The 24,397-nt window shown below is 39.2% G+C and overlaps 3 protein-coding genes across 4 annotated transcripts; 1 reads left to right on the forward strand and 2 right to left on the reverse strand.

Moving 5' to 3' along the window:
- Positions 1–220: 220 nt before the first annotated feature.
- LOC144653049 (uncharacterized) lies at positions 221–4,281 on the reverse strand. Its single transcript, XM_078512962.1, has 2 exons — positions 3,669–4,281; positions 221–1,566 (listed from the first exon to the last, which is right to left on the reverse strand). The coding sequence occupies exons 1-2, from the start codon at positions 3,959–3,961 to the stop codon at positions 795–797; spliced, it is 1,065 nt and encodes a 354-aa protein (XP_078369088.1). The 5' UTR covers positions 3,962–4,281; the 3' UTR covers positions 221–794.
- A 5,070-nt stretch (positions 4,282–9,351) lies between these two features.
- Positions 9,352–16,289, forward strand: LOC144653052 (uncharacterized). The gene is made up of 3 exons (XM_078512966.1): positions 9,352–9,396; positions 9,650–9,911; positions 14,469–16,289. Exons 2-3 carry the CDS (start codon positions 9,661–9,663, stop codon positions 15,871–15,873), a joined length of 1,656 nt encoding a protein of 551 aa, XP_078369092.1. The 5' UTR covers positions 9,352–9,396; positions 9,650–9,660; the 3' UTR covers positions 15,874–16,289.
- Positions 16,283–22,395, reverse strand: LOC144653051 (uncharacterized). 2 transcript variants are annotated; one of them, XM_078512964.1, is made up of 3 exons: positions 21,561–22,395; positions 21,012–21,241; positions 16,283–18,915 (listed from the first exon to the last, which is right to left on the reverse strand). In XM_078512964.1, the coding sequence occupies exons 1-3, from the start codon at positions 21,603–21,605 to the stop codon at positions 17,217–17,219; spliced, it is 1,974 nt and encodes a 657-aa protein (XP_078369090.1). In that variant the 5' UTR covers positions 21,606–22,395; the 3' UTR covers positions 16,283–17,216. The 2 variants fall into 2 exon arrangements, with proteins under 2 accessions (XP_078369090.1, XP_078369091.1); XM_078512965.1 differs by lacking the exon at positions 21,561–22,395 and adding an exon at positions 21,326–21,546.
- Positions 22,396–24,397: the final 2,002 nt, after the last annotated feature.

The raw sequence follows: 24,397 nt of genomic DNA on the forward strand, positions 1-24,397 counted from the left end.
AATTTCTCCTTGTCGTTGTGTAAATGAATAAATACTAATCAGTCAGTCATCCAGAAAGGGAGGGCTTATTGTCGGAGCTCCATCCACAAAGGGGAAAAGTCAAACTAGAAAATTTGTTTGCCAGTCTTATTTTATATGCAATATTAGATTAGCAATTAAACTACGAACTCTTCGGCTCTAGTAACCGAACGAAACAACACAAACCATTTTGCCAAGCAAATTTTCACCACTTATTTTCTCTTAACTTTTATTTCTTCGAACCCTCCAATGAACAAATGAAATAAATTAAAATGGTCGCCTCGTTCGAATTATCGCCCCCGTGAGTTTTATTACACAGGTTTGGACATCAACTCATTTGTGTTTGCCCTTTCAAGTTATTCATTTGCATCTTTTTGATGACTTGCTAAAAGGGCTCTTGTAGAGTTTCACTCTTTTTTCGCTTCCTTTTAAATATGCATCTTCCACTCAGCTTTGTATGCAAGAAGAATTCGAATGGGCAAATTTTCTTCTTTCGTGGGCCATTTTTAACGCAGTAACTGGACGCGCGTCGCTCGAAATAAATATTATATGTCATGTTAAGTACTATCTGTAAATGTGACATCAAAAACATAAAGTCCCGCCATAAAAATTGTGGATAAGATCGAAGCATGTGCGACGTCCTATCAAAAGTTACGTAAGATAAAAAATGGTTTCCTCCTCCGTCAGTGGTTTAATCTTCTTCTACTGCTGTTTCTTCCTCTGTTCTCGTCCTTTATTGTTCTTTCTCTGTTGATGGAAATTATACCAGCTTATGTTTATACCATCTCTTGACGACACCTTGTTGCAGTTCTAACAAGTCCAAGAAAAGACAGGAATTCATCTTGTGTAAAAGCTTCTTTCCTAATGTCTGCTTTCACGTACTCAAACGTAAATTTCTCTTTGAGAAGGGTAACTGTTTCGTCAGTTTTCCTATCCAAATAACTGTTAACGTCAAGTGGTATATCTTTTCGAAAATTATATCGAAATCTTTTTGTGTTCGGCAGAGTGGTGCGTTCTGTACCCATTCGTTTTCGACCTTTACATGTTGGAGATCGGTTGCGTACTTTATAGAAACCATTCTTACATGTTATTAGATCATGATGACTTTTAACGGAAACATCCCTCTCATTTTCACAGAACACTGGTTTACCTAAACAATAGCCCTTATCTTCCTTTAATGATGTCAGAAATTCTTTTGGTTCAAAGTTCCTTTCCCTACTCTCATTTTTCAGTCGGTTAATTGCTTTTTCTTGCTCTGCCAGTAAGGCCCTCAAACTTTGTATCTTCTCCTCGGTTTTTGTTGAAGTGTTGTTTTCGTCCTTCAGTCCCTGTACGTGAAGTAGTTTAGAAGTTGTATCTTGCTCAGTGATATCGCTCTCGGTACCGGAGTTAGTATTGTTGAAGCAGGTGTTGGCTTCCCTTTCATCAGCAATGTTGTCCGTGGGTTCATAGTTTAACCAATAAGGCGGCTCCTCCGCTTGATCTAAATCGTAAGGCTGAAAATCTTCCTCACAGGAAATGGAATGGTTCCACCAGTCATCTGAAAAACTGACAACGAGAGTACTCACGTAAACATGAGTGAGACAAATTGTTAGCGCGTGAAAAAGCTACCAGTAAGTTACCTTAAAGTTACTATTGTTAGCGGCTACTAATTTTAGCGAGTTGGGCGAAAATGGCTAAATTTGCTACTAACTAAAAATTGTCTCGGTCAAATTTAATACTCGTTGAGGAAGAAAAACAAAAATAAAACATGTAATAAACATAGTCGTCTTGAAAGATTCTTTAAAAAATGGATGCCGGTAACTTTGTTCCTTCCGGGCAATGCAAATGTTGTCTAAACGTTTATTTCCATCTTCTTTAGTGTCTTCATGAAAAACTGGTTTACACGATATCACTTTTTTTGTAAAATTTTCTAGATCTTGCTCAGAAATAAATCGCTGACATTAGAAGCCGCTAACAAAAGTAAACTTAAAAGGTTGGTTCTCATATAATCGCTTTGATCGCTTCGATTGTTTGTAAGCACTGAGATGATCAGAGGCGATGCTAGCGATTGTTAGCTATGAGGGAGTTTTCATATAATCGTCCCGATCGCCTGGTATGAGCGAAGAGCGCGTTAAAGGCCTAAGAAAAACAAACATTTAATTGCCAGATCCAACACAATGGCGGCCTTCAATGAAAGAGGAAAATTTGTGGCCTCCTATTTTCTTATGATTGCAGTTTTACTGCGAAAAAGGGAAAGAGCTAGATCGCAAAAGTGGTTTTTGGATTAAAAAAAAAAAAAACAGGAAGAGTTTGAACCGTGCCAAATGTTCAACCTAATCAATACTTAATAAATAAAGTTCTTCGAAAAGTTGTTTTTGGACTTCTTCCATGAACAAGGTGTCATGGTTTTACTGTTTTGGCGGTAATTTTGATTGTATAGGCCGTTCCGTTCTGGATAGTATTGATGCACCATGGGACAGCTTGGATACCCTGAGTGCCAGCGGTTTTTCTTGCGCGGTTTCCGGTGTCGGTGATCTCTGCATTGTGACCCATTGTGACCGTCCGTTCTCGCGGCTTCGCCACTCGTGGCGACAGCCTTCGGCCGCCGAAGTATCCACCGCGCGCGATAAAAATCCTCTGATACCCAGGGTACAGTTTGGATGGCTTCGATCGTCTTCCTACGTGAAGGTAATTCTCGTAAAATCGACCGATCGCTGGATAGATCACGGGCGATCCAAGCGATTGTGATCGCCCCAATCGCCGCGGACGTAAGCGATCGTCTGTGTAATGTTCTCATAAAATCGTCCCGATCGGAAAACCACTTTTTGAAGTGACAACGGCAATAGAAATGATCGGAGTGATTATATGAGAACCAGCCTTTGAGATCATTAATCCCTTTGATTTACACGCTATTTGTGACGTCACTGTCACGGACCATAATACTGAAAGTAATACCGCAATCTATGGACAAACAGAAAGTAAATTATGCTGGATTGAAAAGGAAGTAGTTATTTTGAACTTGTAGCTTGCCGATTTTTTTTCAAATTTGTAGTTTTCTTTTCTAGAGTCAATTACTAGCACTTATGAGACATTTTCGATAACTTTAAGACCTCGACACACTATTAATGTAACGTTTTGTTGTTATTAAATAGTTAGCCAGCTGGTCAAGAATTATGGACACTTTGTGCACCTTTGTGATATCTCTTCTTCCTATCGATTTTCAATATAAAAGATGCCACAATTTAATGATCGGGTGGCACAACATTATAGTAGAGAGTTTCAGTGCGGAGCTAAATAAGACCGTATCGAGACCGGCTTTCTTTTTACTCCTAAGCTTCCGGTACTCAGTCTTAGAAATTGCTCTGTTGGCACAGTGTCCGACTACTTTTCACATTTTGTTTCCTCAAAAGCAGTTAAAAGAGCATACCTTTTGAACCGAAGATTGAGTTAGAATTATAATGCATACTGAGACTGAATCATCGCCAGCGTCGTGGAAAATGCGACTTTCTTGTTGCACAGGCCGATCAACCTTGTGTGACTGGCGGAAGGGTATTTTTTATTACAAACTTCGTAGCAAATAAATCAAAAACCCTCTCAGGCACCCAGGAGTAGTAAGAAGGGTTTTAGAGTAGTAAGAAGGATTTAAAGAAAGACACTTGTAGACCAACCTTTCAAGTGGTAGCGAATCCACCTCTCGCTTCCTTCCATGCTCAGTAGAGTCCTCATTCACGTACTCCTCGATCGTATTTTCCTTAGTTGGAGTCACAGCTTGTGTATCGTCATTTAAATCGCACTGAGTTAAACTTTTCTGTGTTTCAGGAACTGTGTCATGTTTGTATCCATTTCCTTTTAGCCAAGCCTGAGGTGATTTAGGCAGCGCCATGTTTGTTACTGAAGCAGCCATCAAAACACTCGGAAACTCGGTCTCCGCGCGTTCGGCTCGAGTGAGTATTTTACCCATATCTCATCGCGTGTACCAACAACCGTTACCTGAGAAGATTGTTCCGTCTTTCGCGCAATTCGATAGCGCTAGTCTACCACCAAAATGAAGATCTGGGAAATAGAACTGCGTTCTGAACGAATAGTTTGTATCTAACTTAAAGCCATGCTTGTATTATCATGGTTTGTTTTGAAACAACATTCAAGCTAGCGTGTCACTTGTTGTTCTGTTTCTTTGGAGTGCCTTAATAACGTCTGTTTCAAATCACGGCTTCCGTATCTGTTCTCCTTAAATCACTAACGGTTAACAGCGAGAGAGACGCTTGATTGAACATGGTAATATTGAACATCTTTCAAAAAGCCTAATTAAATATTGAACACAGTCAAAACGATGGCAAAAAGGAATTGTTTATAAATTAATTTTATTGTCTTTCTCCGCCAATCAGCTTACACAGTAGAAAACCGCAATTTGAAGACATCATTTGGCATGCAGGTTGACACTGTTGTGAATGCTAAAATGCTGAAATGCTGAAATACATCACGTATATCATAGAGACAAACATGCGTATATACACGCTTTATTTAAAGATCCATGGTTACTCCAGTCTACACGCACGTACATAAATTAACTACAGGCTGGAGAAACCAGCTCTTTAAATTAATTTAATTGTCCGTGAGTTTTAACATCTGTCATTCGGTCACGTGCGCGACCCACTCAAACAAAACTGTTCTTTTTCTTTCTTGTTCATTTTACTGTCAAAAGAATGCTCTTAGTATAAATATGCTTTAGAGTGACCATTTAGTTTAATTATTACAGTTTTTAGAATAAAGTGCTATATCAGAACAATATGCACAAGCTCGCGTCACCTGCCTGCTTGACAACTGTCTCCTTGAGAGCTCAACCGCTCAATTTGTTATTCAATTTAAAAAACTTGAACAATAAAGTGAGCGGTTGAGCTCTCATGGGAATTCAAAAGTGTTCATTCATGTTACCTACCTTTACAGGAAGAGCTGAATTAACCCCCACCAAGAGAAAATGCCCCCACAGTAAAATCCCCATATAAAAACCAAGTGATTAAGAACCTGTTAGGCTATAGCTATGACTTTCCACTTAGACTCCGTTTAAAAACCTGTTTTAGCCTAAAACTTGAAACAGGGTCTTATTTTATAAAATTCAGTTAACACTTAAGAATCTAGTTTTGTTTTCTCGATGATTATAAAAATAAACAAGATAACCTAGAATATTACAATCATTTTTTTTAACAAGACAATACACACTGTATGCTTTTTTTATTAACATGAGTGCGGAAAATGTCACTGGGCTAAAAATTTTTCGGCGGAAAGCCAAAAGTCGTCGACAAAAAAAAAAATTCGGTGAGCAATCTAAATAAGAAATACAGGAAATTATATGCTGGACAATGCGGTCCCAGTAACATCAAAGAAGCTACAAAGTTCAGAAGTATCAGTGCCGTTTCTCTTAAAAGTTGCAAAATTTCAAATGTTAACTTCGATCGAGATTTTATGCAGTGATTAAGATTACGTAACAACAACAACGTTTCCTTAACTGAATAATGGCACCAACTAAAGTTTTTAACAGAAATGCCAAAAGAAGTACTGAATTCTTGTCTTAAGTGTATTTACCCCTCTACGAGGGAGCAGCACTTACAGGGGCAGAGGTAGTCCAGTCCCTGAACTCTCTCTTCCATGCGCCCTTTATAGGGGTTGAACCCAGGCACGCGAAGAGAGAGTCCAGGATAACTTGCATGCGCATGCTCAGAACGAACCAATCAGAAGCGAGGAGACTGGCGTCACTTGCTTTGAACGCGCGCGCTAGGTTAAAACTGGCTCGCTCAAATGACGAATTTAACTATACGACCGAGCGCGCGAATAAATGCAAGGAAAAAACTGTGCTCAATTGCATCCAAAACTAATTCAATAAACAGCTACAAAATACTAGGAATAGTTGACGGATAGCGATTTTTGTTTTGCCGGTTAGCTTTTAGCAGACACTGACTGCAAAGATAGGCTTTTTAAAGTTATTCCGGTGATCCTGCTTTAGTACACGGTCGCGTAGTTGAACTCGTCATCTGTGCGCGCGCGTTTTCAAAAGGGCTGCCAAATATGGTTTTTCCCCCAATTTTGGGGAAAACGGGGGAGACGGACCGCGCGCGGGGAGGGGGGAGAGAGGGGGAGGACGGCGGGGGGGCGAAGGGCGGGCGCGAGGGGGCAGCAAGAACACTTCTCAAAAAACTTTCCCCACTAAAAACCGAGGATGTGAGCACTTAGCATGTGAGCACGAGTAAACAAGCACCCACAAAAATCTTGCGAGCATTCCGAGTAGAAGCCTAATTTTTCGAGCACTGCAAAATTTCGAGAGACCATTCATAAATCCTACTTACCTTAAAACTTTATCGATGAAATCCATAAAGGCCGCTATTGATCGTTTCCTTCGCTCGGTGCCGCACAACAGCCGTATCTCACTGCAAATACGTCATCTGTTAGTGCCACTTCAGTGCAGGAGAAAGAAAACTAAATCCAGCGGCAGTGCCCACCGATCTCTGGCGAATTTCCACATCAAGGACCGGCCCATAAACCTTAATTTTGTCGAAAATACTTTTTCAACCAGTGCAACGTAAATTTCACGTGAAGTTCAGAGAAGCTTTTCACAGTATTTTCACAACTGCAGCGTAAATATCCACAAGTATAACGTCTATTACACTTCCGACCAGGTTGCACTTTGAACTGACTTGTGGTTGATTTTTCATTCAACTGTTCGCACGGCAGTGCGTATGTCATGTGATCAGGTCGCTTTGACGCCGTAAGTTACATCACTTCCCGATCGTTTTGTAAAATTCCAAAATCTGGGTGAAAGCCGAAGATTGAAAATTTAATAAAACCATTATTCCATTGTCTAGTATATAACACTGACTGTTAGTGATGTTAAAGTTCTCATTTTAACCCCTCAGTGAAAATTTGATCAGCGGGGATTTGCTGAAGCAAAGGCATATAAAATTACCGTAATGCCCGATAAGGTGACCGCTGGCCAGTTTCTAGAAACCCTTTACTCTACCCATCCCTTCCTTAAGTGCTTGTAAGCCCTGAGCTTGAACAACAACTAAAGCGACACGAAATTAAGCCCCCTATTGCCATCCAACAATGTATCGTCTGTAACCTGTGTGATGCAGGATATGTGGGCTACAAGCGTGGTCACTTACACGCAGTGCACGAGCTCGAAGAAGGGCACACTAGAAAGTCAATTTCGATTTTATTATTACAACCTACAACACAATATTCAACACAATAGCGAAATGCCTGAACGCTTCATTGAGCAATTTCACATCATCGCGAAATGTAGAGATAAATTTGATTGCCTCATAAAAGAAATGCTATACATTCGCATGCGTAAACCAGCACTGAACGTGCAAACTGATTCCATCCACGCCAACGTGTTTGTTTTGTCCGTTTATTGTAATTTATGCTTATTTTGAAGCTTTTCCTGATTTGCATGCTATTAAACAAGCCTTTTGATAATGGAGTCACGATGATCCCGAAACGTCGAGCAGCAATAAATCTTTCCTGGTCTTTCAGTGAAAATTAGGGTCAAAATTAGAAAAAAATAATAAGAAAATTAGACTTTGATCTCTATTTGCCTTCCCTTCCCACCTAAGCCTTCTGCCACTGTTTCAGGTTTCAAGGAGAGAAACCCAAACATATCTAGTTTTAGTTATATTTAAGAGCAATCAATTTGGTAATCTGAAGAAGTTAGTCAGTATTGTGCCACAATGGGAGATTATGGGACGCTGCTGGTGCAACATGTCCCTGGTGAGTTACGTACATGTTGTGATTTTGTCCGCACTGCTTCATGTCGCTTAACCTGCTGCTATCAGGCGTTCTTTTTTCTCAGGTTACAAGTCGCTGCAACATGTCCCTGCATCCCATGGGGGGTACTCGCAGTATACATGACTGGGAGGTCCGTTTTGTTGCCAGGTATTTTTTTGGGTGTGAAATTTCAGGCGCAGCTTATGCAAGCAATGTTTGTTTTCATAAAGTAACGCATGAATGCCCAGTTCCCTCCATAACACGCGCCTGCATGGTTACTGTATTTATACCTAATCGTACCTTTTTGGTACGCTTCGGCGGCATATCAGGCGAGTTTGGTCGAGCCATGGTTCGTATTTTGGCGAGACGCAGTCGAGCCAAAATACCCATGGCGAGACCAAACGAGGCAGATATGCAGCCGAAGCGTACCAAAAAGGTTTGATTCGGTATTTACCGTACCCAAATTCAGCCAAAAATCCGGTTATATTTATCGCTCTACTGAAGCCGTGCTTGCATGGTTCGTTCTGCAAATTGTGTTGACTTGCTCTTCAACACTTTTACCAAGTTCCTCTTGCCTTTTTTTCCACTCCTTTGTTTAGAGTTTCATTTTCTAAATTTTCTAAATCAAAATTAAGCGAAAAATTTGGAAATTCCGACTCCATTTTTTCAGTCTGAATTTCTCGATCAGTACTCGTCGGCAAACACCGCGCAAATGGAGAGCGCGCTCAAGTTTAGTTTTGGCGGGAGAGTCTTCTCTTTTTACGACCGCTAAACACCGCTAAATTTAAACTACGAAGTTCTGTTCTATTGGTAAAACCTTTTTTCAATTCATTGTACAGTAACACTACTTTACTTCAAAGTGACCGTGATATGGGGGCATATCAGGTCAGTGACTTGATATCGTAGGATATCAGGACAGTAGATCGCGCTTCTGATTGGCTACTTGCGAATTTGGGTACGGTAATCAACAAAACAAGCCCAAGACTCCCGTCTTGGCAACGTTCAATGCAACCACCATAATACCGTGAAGGCGCGTCCGATAGAGGGAACTGGACTTTGCCTTCTTTTATGTCAATAGTTATGATGTCCAAGCGTTCTCGCGTTAATTTCCACCGTGAGAAACACGGAGAGAAACAGCGCCAATGGGTGATTATGCATTGATTCCAACCTCACACATGGTTTGGAAAGCCGGAAAATCTTTGGGAAGATGGTGTCTATTTCATAACCGCCAGTGAAAAATCATTCGAATTAAAAAAAATAGTTGACGACTAAATAAGGTGTTCCTGTTTCTGTTGCAGTAGTCCAATATTCCAATCCAACAGTTATTTCAATCGAACCTTTTTCAATGAACATCACAATTATGGGAACTTTCGTATACTTGAAATTGCGCCTTTTTATCTGTGCTCGAATTCTTTAATATTTTTTAGTATTTTCTACAGCATGAAACCGATCAGGTCAGGAGCTGTGTGTGTTTATTCAGCATAAGTAATGCAATTCTAATGTCATTGACCTTCTCGGTCACGCAATTGAGCTGTTATTATTTAAATTCTTGTTGCGTCACTGGCGATGAATGCGCGGGCGGGCGAGACTATATAACGAGCACGAAACACGCACTTGAGGCATCAAGGCTGACGTCAGGTAAGAGGAACTTTCTCTTAAATTCAACCTCAACTCAGAAAAAGTATCGAAAATAACCCAAAATGAGTTCAATTTGTTACTGTATTGAGGCAAAGGTTTAGTTAGATAGCTGTGGGTAGACAACACAAAACAACGATATTGTTCCTTAGTTTGTTATTCATGCATAATTCTCAGCAGTGGCCAAGAGTTATGCTTTCATTCGTCATTTCGCTTGCTTATTGATCTGTCCGCCTGTTGAATCCATGTCTCCTAGAACTTAAGCTGATGTTGAGCATGGGAAACGCTGAAGCTGTTTCACAGCAGAAACTGATGAACAGCGCGGAAACGAGCGACAAGGGATTACCTACAGACGACAACACGACAGTTCAACACTGTGACACGTCTTCTCAAAACTGTTCAAGCACCAACAACGAAATCGAAACAACTGGGGAGAGTGACGAGACAACGCCGACTGCTGTAACAAACGGCAACAATCCAAAAACTTTATCTTCAACTTCGAGAACGGTTGAAAACAGGTGGGTGAGTTTTTTTTTCTTGACTAATTACAGCTCAACGTCGGTTTTTGAAGGCCATTCAAATTTGTCGAAGGTCATGACATTAATTTTGCTTTCGTAGCAAACTGCCTCCGAAATGTTTGCAATACCGATCATTCGCGACAACAAGTGCATTTTACGCTATTTTTACGAAATCTTGTAAAGTAAAGTAATCTGGACTCAATAAAAAAGAGTCAAAAGTTCGTGTATTTATCGGACTGTTCGAGCCATACCGCCTGGCTAGACATGTTGTCACGCGTTCGTGAAGACGAGATCAGCAGACGTGAAATAACTTGTGTATTCATCAAGTACACGCAACTTAAATACACCTGTAGCGTATGTAGATTTTTTGTAAGAATACGAATTAATCACGCTTTTCAGTAGAATATCTTTGTAGTAATTTATCTCGCGAAGAAATGAAATCGTGTCCCGCTTTGTTTTGTAGCAGAGCCTAACACAACACAATGAATTGCGTGTCTGGCAATAAAGGTCAGCACGATCGAAACAATATATGGTGAATATTTTTATTTGATGAAGTCAGTAGACATAAACATAATTACATATACACATAGTTGTTCTTAAAAACACTATTTATTTTCTTGAAGATATTTTTTCTGCTTAGAACATGAATAAATCCTTCTTTCATCGGTTCAACAATTTTTATGTGCGCGTTGATCATATGCGCATAGGCAGGTAATTTTACCACCCTATTATTATTATGAGCTAAGCAATTATTGATCATGATTTGCAGTTTGTCTTATTTTACTGACATTCTTTGCGGGTCTACCTTAAAATATGATTAAACATTTCTTATTATCCGAAATAATTTGACGTCCGATTTTATTCTGTTTTACTGAAAGGCTTCATAGTGTAATTTTGAAAATTTATTTTATAACCTCAGTGATGTACCGCGGAACTTGCCGGTAGCAGAAATTCTTTTGTAAAAAAAAACCGCTTTCGTTTCTTTCCCTTTGTTTTACGGTTTATTCAAACTTTTCAGAGTTTTGCTTTTCTAAGTGTTAGAAATATGCCGAACATAGTTCTTTCATCGATCATGCGGCAAGGCATGGAAATTGAAAAAATTAGAAAACCACGTGCCTTGTGGCCAGGCCGCAACGTCAGTTGTCATCCCTCTGCATCCGGTCGTTTCGTCAGCATCCTTCCAGCTTCCGGTTCCAGTGTGGTGCTTTTAAAAGAGAAAGGAAAGAAGGAAAGAACGAAAAAACGAAATAAAAGGAACTTTAAAAAATAAGAAAAAAAATGAGAAAAAGAAAGAAAAAGACGAAAGAACCAACACACGAAAGAAAAAAGAGAGAGAAACTGAAATCGCATGCAGCAAAAGTGCAAAGCTATAAACAAACGGTTATTACGATTTCTGAAAAAGGCCTTTAACACCGTAAGCAGGGTCTTTTTATTTCGCACCTTGTCCGCTTTTGGCTTTGGACCATCATTCATACAATGGATCAACACATTTTACAACAACATCTCAAGTTGCGTTTTGAATAACGGCTTTTCTACTTCATCATTTGCTGTTGAAAGAGGAGTAAAACAAGGTGACCCTCTATCAGCTCACTTGTTTATCATTGTGTTAGAAATCTTATGTATTAGTATACGTAACAGTAAAGATATCCGTGGTGTTAAAGTAGATAACGAAGAAATCAAATTGAGCCTTTTTGCAGATGATTTGACTGCTTTCCTGAAAAACAATCTCTCTGTAAAGAACTTTCTAAAACTCATAGACGAATATGGAAATTGTTCTGGCCTGAAGATTAACCATGATAAGTTGGAGATATTACTTTTAGCTAGGTAATCATGGCTATACTGTACAGGAAGATAAATCCGTTCCAGGTAATTTAAAAGTTAAAAAATCGGCAAAAATCCTAGGAATACACTTCTCCTACGCCTCACAACTCCAACAAAAGTTAAATGTCGATGAGCTGATGAATTCTATTAAACAAAAACTGCGAATCTGGAGATGGAGGGACCTAACTATCATTGGAAGAATCCAAATTGTTAAAACTTTTATCATCCCTATATTTTTATATCGAGCCAGCCTGATCTCAATAGATAAGGAATTTGTTAAAGAGATAAACAAAATCATTTTTGACTTTATTTGGAAGGGTAGGGACAAGGTCAAGCGTCTGGCCCTTATTAGTGAGATCGAAGATGGAGGCTGAAAGCACCACATTTGGATTCTATAATTGAAACGCAAAGGGTCCTTTTTTTGCAAAAAATTAGCAAGTGATCAACCACAGAGTTGGAAAACAATTCTCCTGCATTATATGAGACCCGTGGCGTAGGAGGCAAATTTGTTCTATGCTGCAATTATGATTTGAAGAAATTGCCAATAAAGCTGCCAACGTTTTACGAGGAATGCTTCAAAAGTTTTGCAAAATGCTCGGCGACAAATTACGAAAGCGTGCAGGAAATAAAAGATCTTTCAGAAACCATTTTATGGAACAATAAATTTATTTGTATTGAAGGCAAGTGTATTTTAAAGCACTAGCATAAAAAGGAATTCTTAGAATGAGGGATTTGATTTCCGAAAACAATGAGCTTATCTTAAAAAGCAACTGCAAATTGAGAGAACTGAATATCTCGCCATTAGATGTCTTTAGGCTTGTTACACTAATAGATGCTCTACCAGTAGAATGGCGTGAATCATTAAAAACGTTTGTATATAAAGGTGATGAACCTTTTTACATGCACGATGAGATAAAAGTAATTTTAAATGGACAAAGCGTTTTTTAAAATCAAAACAGTGGTTTCCAAATCTGTCTATAAGGAACTTCTTGATAGAATCATTACCCCACCAACTGCCCAACTGAATTTTAATGCGCGATTTATAAATGATGTCTTAGAATGGAAAGAAATCTACGCCTTGCCTTTTTGCGTTGCATTGGATACAGAACTACGTGCATTTCAGTATAAATTACTTAATAGGTGTCTTGTGACAAATATCCTTTTATACAAAATTAACGTCGTACAATCTCAAGCCTGCTCCCTTTGCGGTGAAATCGACGAGTCCCTAGAGCATTTTTTTGTGTCTTGCCATTACTCAAAGAATTTCTAGGCTGAGGTTATCAAATGGCTTGAAAATCTTGACATAAAGATTAAACAGCTTTCTGACGAAGATATAATGTTTGGCATTCTTAAGTGCGAGGATGAGTTATTTGTTAACCACATTTTATTAGTTGCCAAACAATATTTATATTCTTGTAGACAAAGTAAATCTTTACCTTCAATAAGAGTATTAAACTCAAAGATTACATTGATTTACCAAATAAAGGCAATGATATCAAAATCAAACAATAAGTTGTCAGCTCACAATAAGAAATGGAGCAAATATAAAAATAAAGTAGTATGCAATCCTACACCGTTAACCGCAAATTAATAATAGCATTGTAGAATAACATTTAAAACTGATAAATGAACTGAGGACTCTGTGTCAACTCCGATTAATTTTGTAGTATGTGTAGTGTCTGTTATAGTTAAGTAAAGTAGTTTGGTGATAAAAAAGTGTGGTAATTAAAATATTGTATTTTATTTTATTATATTTTTTGTATTGTTTGTAATAGTGTTGTAACTTAAACATTGTATGTATTTTTTGGAAACTAATGACAAATGTGTTTTATGACAAATGACATTCATTTGTACAGCATGTGGAACTACTCAAATTTTTAAATCGAAACGTCAACGCTAGCTAACGCTCTATTCAACATATAAAGTAAACAGCTACGAGGAGCAAAAGAAATTTTACTGTTTTTTTAATACTCGACTGACATTTTATTGTGTAAAGTGAAAAAATGTTGTCATCTTCGCTATATCTGGTACGTTGTGCAGTTTAGAATGTCTTCCTTTGCTGGGCTTACGTGCAGTTTACCTTCTAAATGGTACTACTAAAACTCCGGTTGATGCCGTAGAGGAAATTGTTTGAAATTGTCACGAGCGAACTCCGCCACGCACTTTACGTCTGGAGACATATGGCACGGCCGTTGCTTTCCCTGTTTTTACACAGTTTCGAACTTCTCTTTCTCTATCATCGCTGATATTTACTTTCCAATTCGTGCTGTCACAACTACTCTGACTGAAAATGGATGCAATCGAAGTTAATTGAAAATCCAGCGCCATACAGTCAAAATTTAGCATTGATGTGTTTTCGTGGCGAACGAAACAAGTTGAAATTTCATTGTTCTGTACTCGACATTTCATTGGCTGAAGGAAAAAATGCTGAAATTTATTGTTTCCGTTCTGCTTTGTGATTGGTTAACTTTGTCTGGGTGACCCCGGTTACAGTAGCCGCACTTTAAGATTATCACGTGACTTGATATTTTAAACGCGTGATTTGAAGGTCATTTTTGAGAGCAATATAAAATTGCCAATTTTTTTCCGAAATGGTTCAAACTTTGGAATCGTGTCTTAAACATGTAGAACGTTCGAAATATACAAAAACAAATTTTGCTTCATACGCACTTTAAACAGTATGAGCAACCCTATCAAATTATAAACAGAGCATAATGTGATGTGTTTGTGTTGCAGCTCATCAGGGAGTGGGGAGGACCAAAGAAACATGTGGCAGGAAGTAGCTCAAAGATACCAACAAATTCTTCACAGAGAATACAGAATGTTGAACTTGCCTGCGTACCCAGTCCAAGGAGGGAATTTTTACCTTTATTACGTTCCTGTGATAGTAAATCCGGGTTATTTACCTCAGAATACTGGTGTTCACATCGAACGCAACAACGTAGTAACAGCTGCCCAGGAAACCAGAAAAAACAATGAGGATGTCATTTACATTGACGACAGTGACGATGATTGCGTTACTAATGTTAAGGAAGAACCTTCGGAATTGGTTCAAACACTGGAATCCCCCTGTGGAAAGCGTGTTAAAGTTGAAAGTAAAGAAGAGAGAGTTTCCTTTGATACGATTTCTTGTAAAGTAGAAAAGAACAAACTTTACAACGCTACCTCGCCCCCAAAATGGGAAGAAACAACAATAAAGACGGAAGAAAGATTCGACTATAGGAACTATTGCGCTGAGCTTAAGCAGAACACCGAGAATACAAACGACAGGACAGATGGTTCCTCGACGAGCGATGATGACGAGAACATTCAAGATAAACATTGTGATGACAACAACATTCAAGTCACTGAAGATTTTATCCGGATTTTTAAAGGTTACACAATAGAGTACCATCCGCTACACCGAGGTAACACCGTGAAGCAGCGACCCTATCCCTCCGCATCTCAACAATGCAGTAAAAGAGATGAAAAGATACAGGATCTTAAAAAACGAGTGGCCGAGCATAGAGTGGAACTGGAAAAACTCAAATTACAACAGTCTGTTGAGGGAAGTGGATGTGCAAATGGAGTTTCTAAGCAATTTACAGACAAATACTTTAATGGAGAAGTAAACGAATCTTCATTTACGGTTCAAAGAGCAAGGACACTTCTTAAAGATTGCCCTTCTGCCCAAATCCATTACTTTCCCTCAGGTGAACGGAAGACATTCCTTTCTAGAAGAAGAAAACAAACATCACCTCGTAGAGTTGATGTTCTCTCTAACATCAAGAATGAGAGAGGGGTTAGTGATGTCAAAATTGCCCAAACTGAAAAAACCGTTAACGGCAAAGTTAATGACAATTGGTTGGCGAAGAGAAAGAGAAAATTGACTCCATCCCCTGAAATAGTGAAGGAAAAGCTAAACGAAGCACCTAAACGTGTACAATGTTCTAAGAAGTCCAAAGTACAAAGAAAACGCATAAAAGCACAACATGTGTCACAGTCGCCCAGCGCGAATTTACAGAAAGGACCAGTGGAACTTTGCCACGTGGCAAATTTAGGCAAAGCCACCATGCCTCAAGACATAAGTCAAGAGGAATTTCTTTCAGTGTTTGGATTGCTAAAAATGGATGAGCAACATGGTGAGACACTAAAGGTTTGAAACTCGCTAGTGAAACTTTCGAGAGACGATTTCGTTTACATTAACGACTTTTTGCTTGGCTGTTAGCAGGCTTCGCATAATAATGAAAAGTTGTACAACCGTCCTCTGTCGACGCATTAAGCAGAATTGGACACGGATATGAAGGAAAGGGAAGCTTATACTATGCCTTTTTGACTTAGATACCTATATTCAGCTTCCCGGATCAGGTCGAAAATTCGTGATTCGAAAAAGCAATATTTTAGTATCTTTTGTCAATCAAGGGCCATTGATGCACCAAGGAATTAACCAGTGCCTGCTCGCAGAGTATTATTTCACACATACAAGTAATATTTAGTGCCATGACTCTTCTTACGTAAAAAAGCAATAATATTATATAAACGCTAAGGTATTTAAATCACTCCTACAGTCGTGAACACAACTCAACTGATTTTATTGATTAGCAATTTGTATCAGTTTGAAAGCTTCCGTGTGGTGAACACACCCCTGTGAAATCGTTTATTTTTCACTGTTTGACCTTATTGATGTAACGGGATGTATTAATTTATATGCAAACGTTACTGGCCTGTACGTAAGGTAACGCATCCTAAGTTGGGTTTTTAATGAATTGCTGACGCTGGTATTTAATTTTTGCCTGTTATATTTATATCTTGTAATGACACAATAAAAAGGGTTTTGGATTATACTATAATATCTGTAGCTTCCCCACTTCTATACTTTCCAAGTCTTTCGTTTGTTTTAAATTTTTACAAATTCTATTTTATAATAGATTATTTGGCTCAACATGATAAAAAAGCTAAATGAGTAAAAAAGTGTAATACCGATAAACTGCTTCTAAGTATTCAGTTATTTCTTAAAGCGGCATAACACCATGTTTGGGAAGCAGTCAGTCAGTTTGTGCTTCTAGTGAAATGTTAACGCAAGACGTTCACTACTTTCTTCGTTATCAGTTGAATCGATTGACTGGCTTTTTGAATTCGAATTTCGAAATATATATAAAATTACCGTTTTTTCTCGATTAAACGCCCCAGGCGTTTATTTCAAACTTGACCTGGTAGACCCTGCGTTTATTTGACTCATGCAGTTCATTCGAGGCCGGTGATTATTAAGCAAGGGATTTTATACATTAATTTTGCCAGTCATATATCTTGCCATTACAACTACAGCTTTTTTAATGAGCTATTATCAATTCCACCTTGAAAGCCCGGCGTCAATTCGAGACCCGGCCTTTAATCGAGAAAATAGGGTATTGGTATGTTTAACCCACAAAACTTTAGCGCATGGTAGTAAGGAATGTTTAACTGGATCATAAAATGCTTACAGATGTACTAAACTGATTAGCCAGCTTAATCCTTGCTGAGCCTAACCAGTCCTTCTAACGCTGTAAATTCAGCATTGCTGAGGTTCTGATTTTCATCATCAGATTGCGTACCATTTGAATGAACTTCGTTCCGTTTCTCAATCTTTTCCTGGGATTTGTGATCAAGTTGATCCTCTTCATTCCAGTTTTTGAGCCATCTCCGCTTCAACGAATTACCATAAATCACACCTGATGGTGAACAAGATTCTTCTTTACCTCCAACCATGTATTCTTGATCACTTGCTTCTCCAGAAAGTATTTCACTGTTTGTAACATCGAGGGTATTTCCAATTGTTTCGTCAGAAAAGGAAGATTTCCTTTGAACCCTTAGGGCGTCCAGTGCTTGCTCGTGTTTGACAAGTAGGGTTTTTAAGTTTCTTATCCTCTCCTCTCGTGCGTAAATTTCCAACGTTTTGGCGTCTTGGTCATTTTCCAAATCGTTGTTATGGATTCTTGACTGTTTCTTCTTCTGTAGTGAGTTACTATGTTTAAATGAATCGGGGTCGCCTTTTCCATGTCTTTTTCGAGAACTAAAGTTCTCTAACGCTTTCGGCTTTGACTTAGGTCCTTTCGACGAAAGCTCTGCCTCAGATGTCGTACAAGTTTTCACGGTTGGAAGTGAAGGATGATTCCAAGGAAACTGATTGCCGTGTGAATCCGTACCCTGTAAAAACGTGCCACGTTTGTTTGAAAGTTCATTCAGGGTCAATTGCATCGGTTGCTTTACCGAGTTTCGTTGACCTTTCCTTTCATCACCAGCCATGTTATTCTGTTTGCCCATTGCCGGTGCACTTCTTTCTGGGTAAAAAGTTGGAGCATGCGCAGCTTTGGGATACTGACTCATTGATGGGAAATTCCACCACGGTGCTGAAGTTGTTGCTTGGAGAGAGCTGTGATTAGTCTCCTCCAAATTTTTCTTGTTCGCTTCGCTTTGAGGTTTGTATCCTTCATTTTTTCTCATTTCGCTAACTGGCACAAAATTAGCGTTGGCCTGGTAAATTGAGTCTTTATTTGAAGTTAACGTATCGTTCTCATTGGCTCTCTCACTTTTCTTCCTCAAACGTGGATCTCGACTGATTTGCTTGGTGTTATAGGTTTGATGTATATTTGATAAATGTTGTTGGGTTTGGTTGTTGAACTCGCTTGAGGTGCCACACCATGGCCAAAACGGTGCTACGGCTTCGTTACCTGCAACCGCAGAATTAGCAGTATTCAGCAACCGAGTAAATGAATTTGTTTTATCAACAACCGGCGTTGTCGCAGACTGACTGCAGACTGCAGATTGGTAAAATTTGGACGTACTGTGATCGGCTTGGTGTGGGATATACGTAGAACTATTAAAGTCATGTGTTTGCATTCCCTTTGTTGAAGCTGCAGATCGATATTTCTCTGGCCAAACTGTTATGCCATTACCGTTTCCCAGTGTGCTCTGCGCGTTATAAACTTGGTTTCCTACCAGGCGACCCTTTGTTTGATGCGCTTGATTGTATCCATTTGCTGTCAGAAAATATTCGCTTTGGTTTGAATGTTTGTATCCATTTTGGTTATTATTGAGGGAGTTTGTTCCTAACTTGTCACTGGCGATGATACATTCCGCACAGCCACATTTTCGAGCCAAAAAGGGAAAATAACTTCCATACCCTGGAGGACTGCTGTAAATATTTGGTCTGCTCCTATCGTTACTCCTGCAAAGGTGAACAAGAAAAAAGGTTTCACGTATGCAAGAAACCAATCATTTGTTATTATATATATCGGTGCTTGATTCCTTCGACGGAAAATGGGAAATTTCTTATCGGCTATTGGTGAGTCGGCTTAATTTGCTATTTAAACACCCTCCCGGCAGTCTTTGTCTAATTATTTAAATGGATAACAACGCTGTCATACACTCTCGTGGGTTAGCAACGTTCGAAGGATATCATTTCTTTACGGCGGTGTTCAGTTTGTGAACCAAAGAAAAAACTGCTATATGAGTCCCTACTATCCAACGCCTGAAATGTTGATGTAAGGGCGTGAAAGCTGCTGTCTAGAGGCTAGACAATGAGCGACAAGTTTCGAGGAAGACAGCTGCTTTACTCAAGTAGTCCCCGCGAGGCGAAATACTCAAAATAACTTAACCTCTTCGCAGCGGTGCACGCAAATTTAACTTCCGCACCTCGGTGAATAATTTAAAGTAAGAAATAACAAAACGATATACTTTCGAGTATACCATATTTTCCTGCAAAAAATATTTGATGCTTTTTAAGCACAACCGAAACACTCTTCTGTTCCGAAAACTTGGGACTGAGAGCCAAAATCGCGACTGAAGATCAAGGAAACGCTATATATGCTTGAGAAATTAATCGAATTTTGTCCCATCGCATGATCATAATCGCATCACTTTCAGTCTGACGAGGTCGAAACACCATCAGCGATTTCTGTTGTTGTCTTGTTGTCTATAGTGTGTCGAGAATGAGGTTATTCCCGGCTACTGTGCCCGTTATTATTCTAAAACCTTCATTTATTTCAGCAACTTTAGTCACTTTAACGTCGAATAACTAGATCGTCAAGTGACAAAAACAGCGAGCCGGCACGGCGATTTAAATTCAATGAATTTCTTTGATTCAGCACAACGGACTTCTTGGTTCTGGGATGAGGATTAAAGTCTAAAATTAACTCTACCATCATGAACTTCCTGGTTTTTCGAAAGAGGGTTTTATCCTTAGATCAGATTAAATATATTTAAACCATGCATACGTATGTACCTGACACCTTTCTCGTTCGTGACTAGTGTCACGTGTATACCATGATTAAAGAAAAAAGAAATTGATAAAGTTCTAAAAACCAAACGTTTTTGACTTAAAATGTCATCATCATCATCTCACAACTTTTTGCAACTGAATCCAGGACTGAAATTTTGCATGCAGTCTTGAAATGTTGATTGCGGAATATATTTCGTTCAAATTAAATACGATCTGACTAATTCAAGTTGAGTTACGGACATTTACTGAAATTTTTCTTTTAATTAATTTTCCTTTTAGATGGAGTCAGAAACGATTGTCATGAAAGTGATTTCCTAGTTTGGTGACTTCAAGACATTTTCATTAAGTGTAAACTACTCGGAGAAACCCTTTCGTGCAACCTTGAAAATTTAAATTGCATTTAGAATAAATATTGTTGACGCATTTAAATAAATGGCATCATTTGAGAATGGAAGCTGACATATGGCATACAAATATGACGAATTGTTTTCTTCAATAGTACACCTGTCGCAGAAAATAACACCAACATACGGAACAAGCTTTAGACACATAATGTGTGACCGCTATATAACCAAACTAAAAAATCACCCAGAGACTAAAGACTCAACCACGGTAACTACATAATAAATTTTTGATATTTTAAGCCAAAAATCTACCCAGAATTTTAAATAATACGATTCAGCAATTAAAATTTACACGAGTAAACAATGACATCATCGGAAATGTGATATTGGAATCATGAAGCATTTTATCCTCCAGATGATATTTTCGAAAAATCGTATTTCGGATAGGTTGAACAGTGAAAAGAACAATATTCAGGGAACAAAGTTAAGGGTTGTTTTAAACCTAATTATTCTTGAAAAACGGTATTATTTTGGGAGGGATATCTCGATCGACAAAAGTGATATAACCACAGTTACGATGCTGCGTTGTACTGATAAAGCAAGTCTTAGATACAACAAGCTAATGTTAAAAAGAGTTGTCCACTGAAACAAGTTTTGCCGGAGGCAGTAATGTATAATTATAAAAGTAAAACAATTTACCTGTCATTCAGATGAGCGGAGCTCATCATGCAGGCTGTTTGAGTGTATGAGCTCGGCGGCTTCTTCCCGCTTTCTCGGCAGTACTCAGTTGAAAACGGAGAGCTAAGTCGCATGTTTGACATTGAGCTTCTTTGTTTGTAAGAACTCGGCTTTTTTCGATTTAATTTGATCGCCGCAAAGTACAATGATAAATAACCATACCACCAAATGATAAGGCTAACAACATCCTTCTGAGAAAAAAAAGAGGCAAACATGGATCAATTCCGAATGAGAATCATCCAATAATGTATGAATATAGAGAAGATATCACCGACCTTAGGTGTTCCGGTTTGAAAGTTACTTGCTGTTTATATATAGCATATATATTATTATATATCTAACTTTCTCTTTCGAGACATGCATGGTTGAAGTTTTAAAACGTAGTCTATGCCAGTCTGTTTTTTGCCCTTAATGCTCAACACAAAATTTGACACTAATTTTTTCAAGCGACAGTGAGACGGCAGGTTGTTCTTTAAACGTTAAAAATTATTTTAAAGCTCTCGATCTTACCGAAGTTGTTTCGTCTTGAGAGACGCTGCGATGTGACCATGTCATCAATGTTGTCAGTGAAGTTTGATATGAAAACAATATGTATTGTGATGTCTTGCCATTCACGCCACCGCAAATTGCCCCAGGAAATATTATCTATTATTTCATCTTTATTCACAGATAGCACGTATATGTGAAATTATCATATAGTTTGTTTTCTTTTCCAACGTTATAATTTTCGACCTAACAGGTGGTTTCACGAATAATAAATTAAAGTGGAAGCAAGTCCTGCCCGCCGAGATAAAATAACACTGTGGGAAATAGCACTTCACGTTAAGCTTTACACTGAAAGCAAACCCGTCGTGGTTAAAAGTGAAGCATTTTTGTTGCGTCGAAACCGAAAGACAGATAACTTTATGGAAATTTATGACAGCTTTATTGTCATCTTTTTCCTAAATTTCAGACGTAACCATCGTTTTAAGAGCTATTATATATGGTTTTTCATAAAAGGGAGATGGGATTGTTTCTTTATGTTCATGCTTGAATAAACTACGTCAAACAAGTCCTTTATTATTATAATACCATTTGATAGACGGTGACAACAAGTCGAAGACAGTGAAACAAAGTTGTATTTTATCATCCTCTCCGTCCTTCATTAGGAGTAGACATTTGCAATAAAAACGGACTCGAAGTCAGGGCGTAAAATCGGCGCGCAGTTTTGAAGAGAGAACCACAAGGCTTTGTAACAAAATAGATCGAATTACACACACACACCAGAACTCTGCTGTGTTTAACTGCAAAACTACCTCTTGTAATTAATGTTTATTAATTATACACACGGCGCCCAAGTCGTCTGTCATTTGAAAATGTAGTGCTATAATACTGACGCAGGGCATGATGGGAGCGCTGAAAGAGGAGATTTCCTTGCTGAATTAAGTCGCGAAAAAGAGGCCGCCCAAGAGCCGCGGACGCGACCAGCCCGCCGGGAGCCGAGCGACCGCGGAGCCCGCAGGAGGAGGGGCCGGAGAGGGGGCGGAGGGGGGGCCCCGGGGCCCGCGGGGGGGGAGCGAAGCCCCCGAGGCGATGGCAGGGTCCCGCGCGACCTTAATGCTGAAAGAGAAAGCATTGCATCGCTTTCAACGTTTTTATTACGTTTCATGTCAAAAGGTTTGAAGAACTTCAGCTATTTATTTGGTTGCTGTTTTACTGACTTTTTTCCTTTTTTGGTAAAATTCCTTGTTTTTAGTCCTGCCTTTTGGTGGGATTATGGGAATCGCATGAAATTAGAGCTTCAGCAAAATTTGATTTCTAAAACTGCCGAACAGCTAACTGATCAACATTAAGGGAAGTAGTCACGCTGGAAAGCGTTCACTTGTGTTTTCAGTTTTCCATGTATTTGTCGTATGTCATTGGAAACTGAAACCCAATAGCACGCCCAATGCTGCATAGCAAGGCAACCGTGATTCACAGGATGGGTTTACTCGCCCAAGTTTTTGATCTTTTTAACAAAGTATTTCATGATCCGAAGTCCTAAAAGAATTGAAGAATAATCTTGGACTGGTTATGTTGAATACAACTATCATGAAGCGATCTAGGCGGAACTAGGTATTAGAATGAATAACTATTAGAGCTGGTGGGGTTGTGCATTTACTTTGATCTATAAAAAACCTTTTCAGTCAGGAATTCAGTTTGAAATCGGATTCTCGTATTAACGTAGCCTGTTCCAGTCGCTCGGTTAGTTGGGAGCGCGAAAACCGGCGAGCGAAAAAAATAAGGGGAGGGGGGCGGGGTGGAGGGCGCCTTAGTCCCCACCCCATTTTTTCGCTCGCCGTTCCTCGCGCCGCTTCCCAACTAACCGAACGCCTGGAACAGGCTAGTATTAACGCTGCATCTGCCCTACTTCAGTTTCATTCAAATTCATGATTGACACAGAAATTATTTATGTCGCACCTCACATACCGGCCTGCATGACACAACTCATTCATGATTACTATTGACCCTTTCTCCTTCGCTGAGGCTTCTGTTGTATTTGTGTACACAAGCGCTCGTGGGAAGACTGGGGGGAGTGAGGAGCCACTACCGGGAAGAAGAGAGCGCTCGACCTGGATAAGACAGGATCGTGTTTATCGTTTCCTTATTTCACCTATAACAAGGTGGCAACATTCTGCTTGTTTCGGAGCACAGCTTTCGATCTGCTGTTAAATGTTTAACTGACGGAATTGTCTCTCTCTTTTGTTTTCAAACCATTAACACTTTGGTCGGAGTAATATATGGCAGACTAAAATTACCTTTTTCTCTCCAAAGGTGACCATCACGCATCACCTGTAATATAACAGGCCGGATTCGAACTGTAATTCTCGGACTTGTGAGGTCGACGCCTTATCCGTCAGGCCACGGAGGCAACTGATTCTACTGTGGACTCTGCTGTGGGTTTATTTTTAACCGTACATTAAAATATTTGCCCAGCAACAAGCATATTTCCGAAATCGTTGAAACTGGCTCTTAGTATCAATGAAAAAGTTTATCACTACACAATACTTTCGTTGAGCCTCAATAAGCCGAAATCATTCCTCCGATCATGGACGACTCTCTTGTTGTGTTCATTGCAGGTGTTCCACCATTCTTACATCCGTCTTGAAGGTCGCGCCACTACGAACACAGGGCCGATTATTTAAACGAGGTTTAGAATGCGACTAAGAAAGTCGTTAAGTAAACTGGGATTTAGCCTACGATTCCAATTATTTAAACAATGTTTATCTTAAGTTGTATCTGGACGAAGTTTAACCGTCGACTAACAAACAATGCCAAGTTAGTCCTGCTCCTGAGTAGGTTTAAACATCGTTTCATCGTTTATTTTC

The sequence above is a fragment of the Oculina patagonica genome, chromosome 5 (genome assembly GCF_052425735.1).
Source record: "Oculina patagonica isolate OP01 chromosome 5, crgOcupat, whole genome shotgun sequence".
Taxonomy (NCBI): domain Eukaryota; kingdom Metazoa; phylum Cnidaria; class Anthozoa; order Scleractinia; family Oculinidae; genus Oculina; species Oculina patagonica.

Excerpts from the sequence above, each read along its gene's own strand:
- LOC144653051 (XM_078512964.1), bottom strand. The coding sequence starts at position 21,605 with ATGACATGGTCACATCGCAGCGTCTCTCAAGACGAAACAACTTCG. Across the intron at positions 21,242-21,560 it reads CTCAAGACGAAACAACTTCG|AAGGATGTTGTTAGCCTTAT; the intron begins GTAAGATCGAGA and ends TTTTTTTCTCAG. Across the intron at positions 18,916-21,011 it reads TCCGCTCATCTGAATGACAG|GAGTAACGATAGGAGCAGAC; the intron begins GTAAATTGTTTT and ends TCACCTTTGCAG.
- LOC144653049 (XM_078512962.1), bottom strand. The coding sequence starts at position 3,961 with ATGGGTAAAATACTCACTCGAGCCGAACGCGCGGAGACCGAGTTTCCG. Across the intron at positions 1,567-3,668 it reads GATTCGCTACCACTTGAAAG|TTTTTCAGATGACTGGTGGA; the intron begins GTTGGTCTACAA and ends TCTCGTTGTCAG.
- LOC144653052 (XM_078512966.1), top strand. The coding sequence starts at position 9,661 with ATGTTGAGCATGGGAAACGCTGAAGCTGTTTCACAGCAGAAACTGATG. Across the intron at positions 9,912-14,468 it reads TCGAGAACGGTTGAAAACAG|CTCATCAGGGAGTGGGGAGG; the intron begins GTGGGTGAGTTT and ends TTTGTGTTGCAG.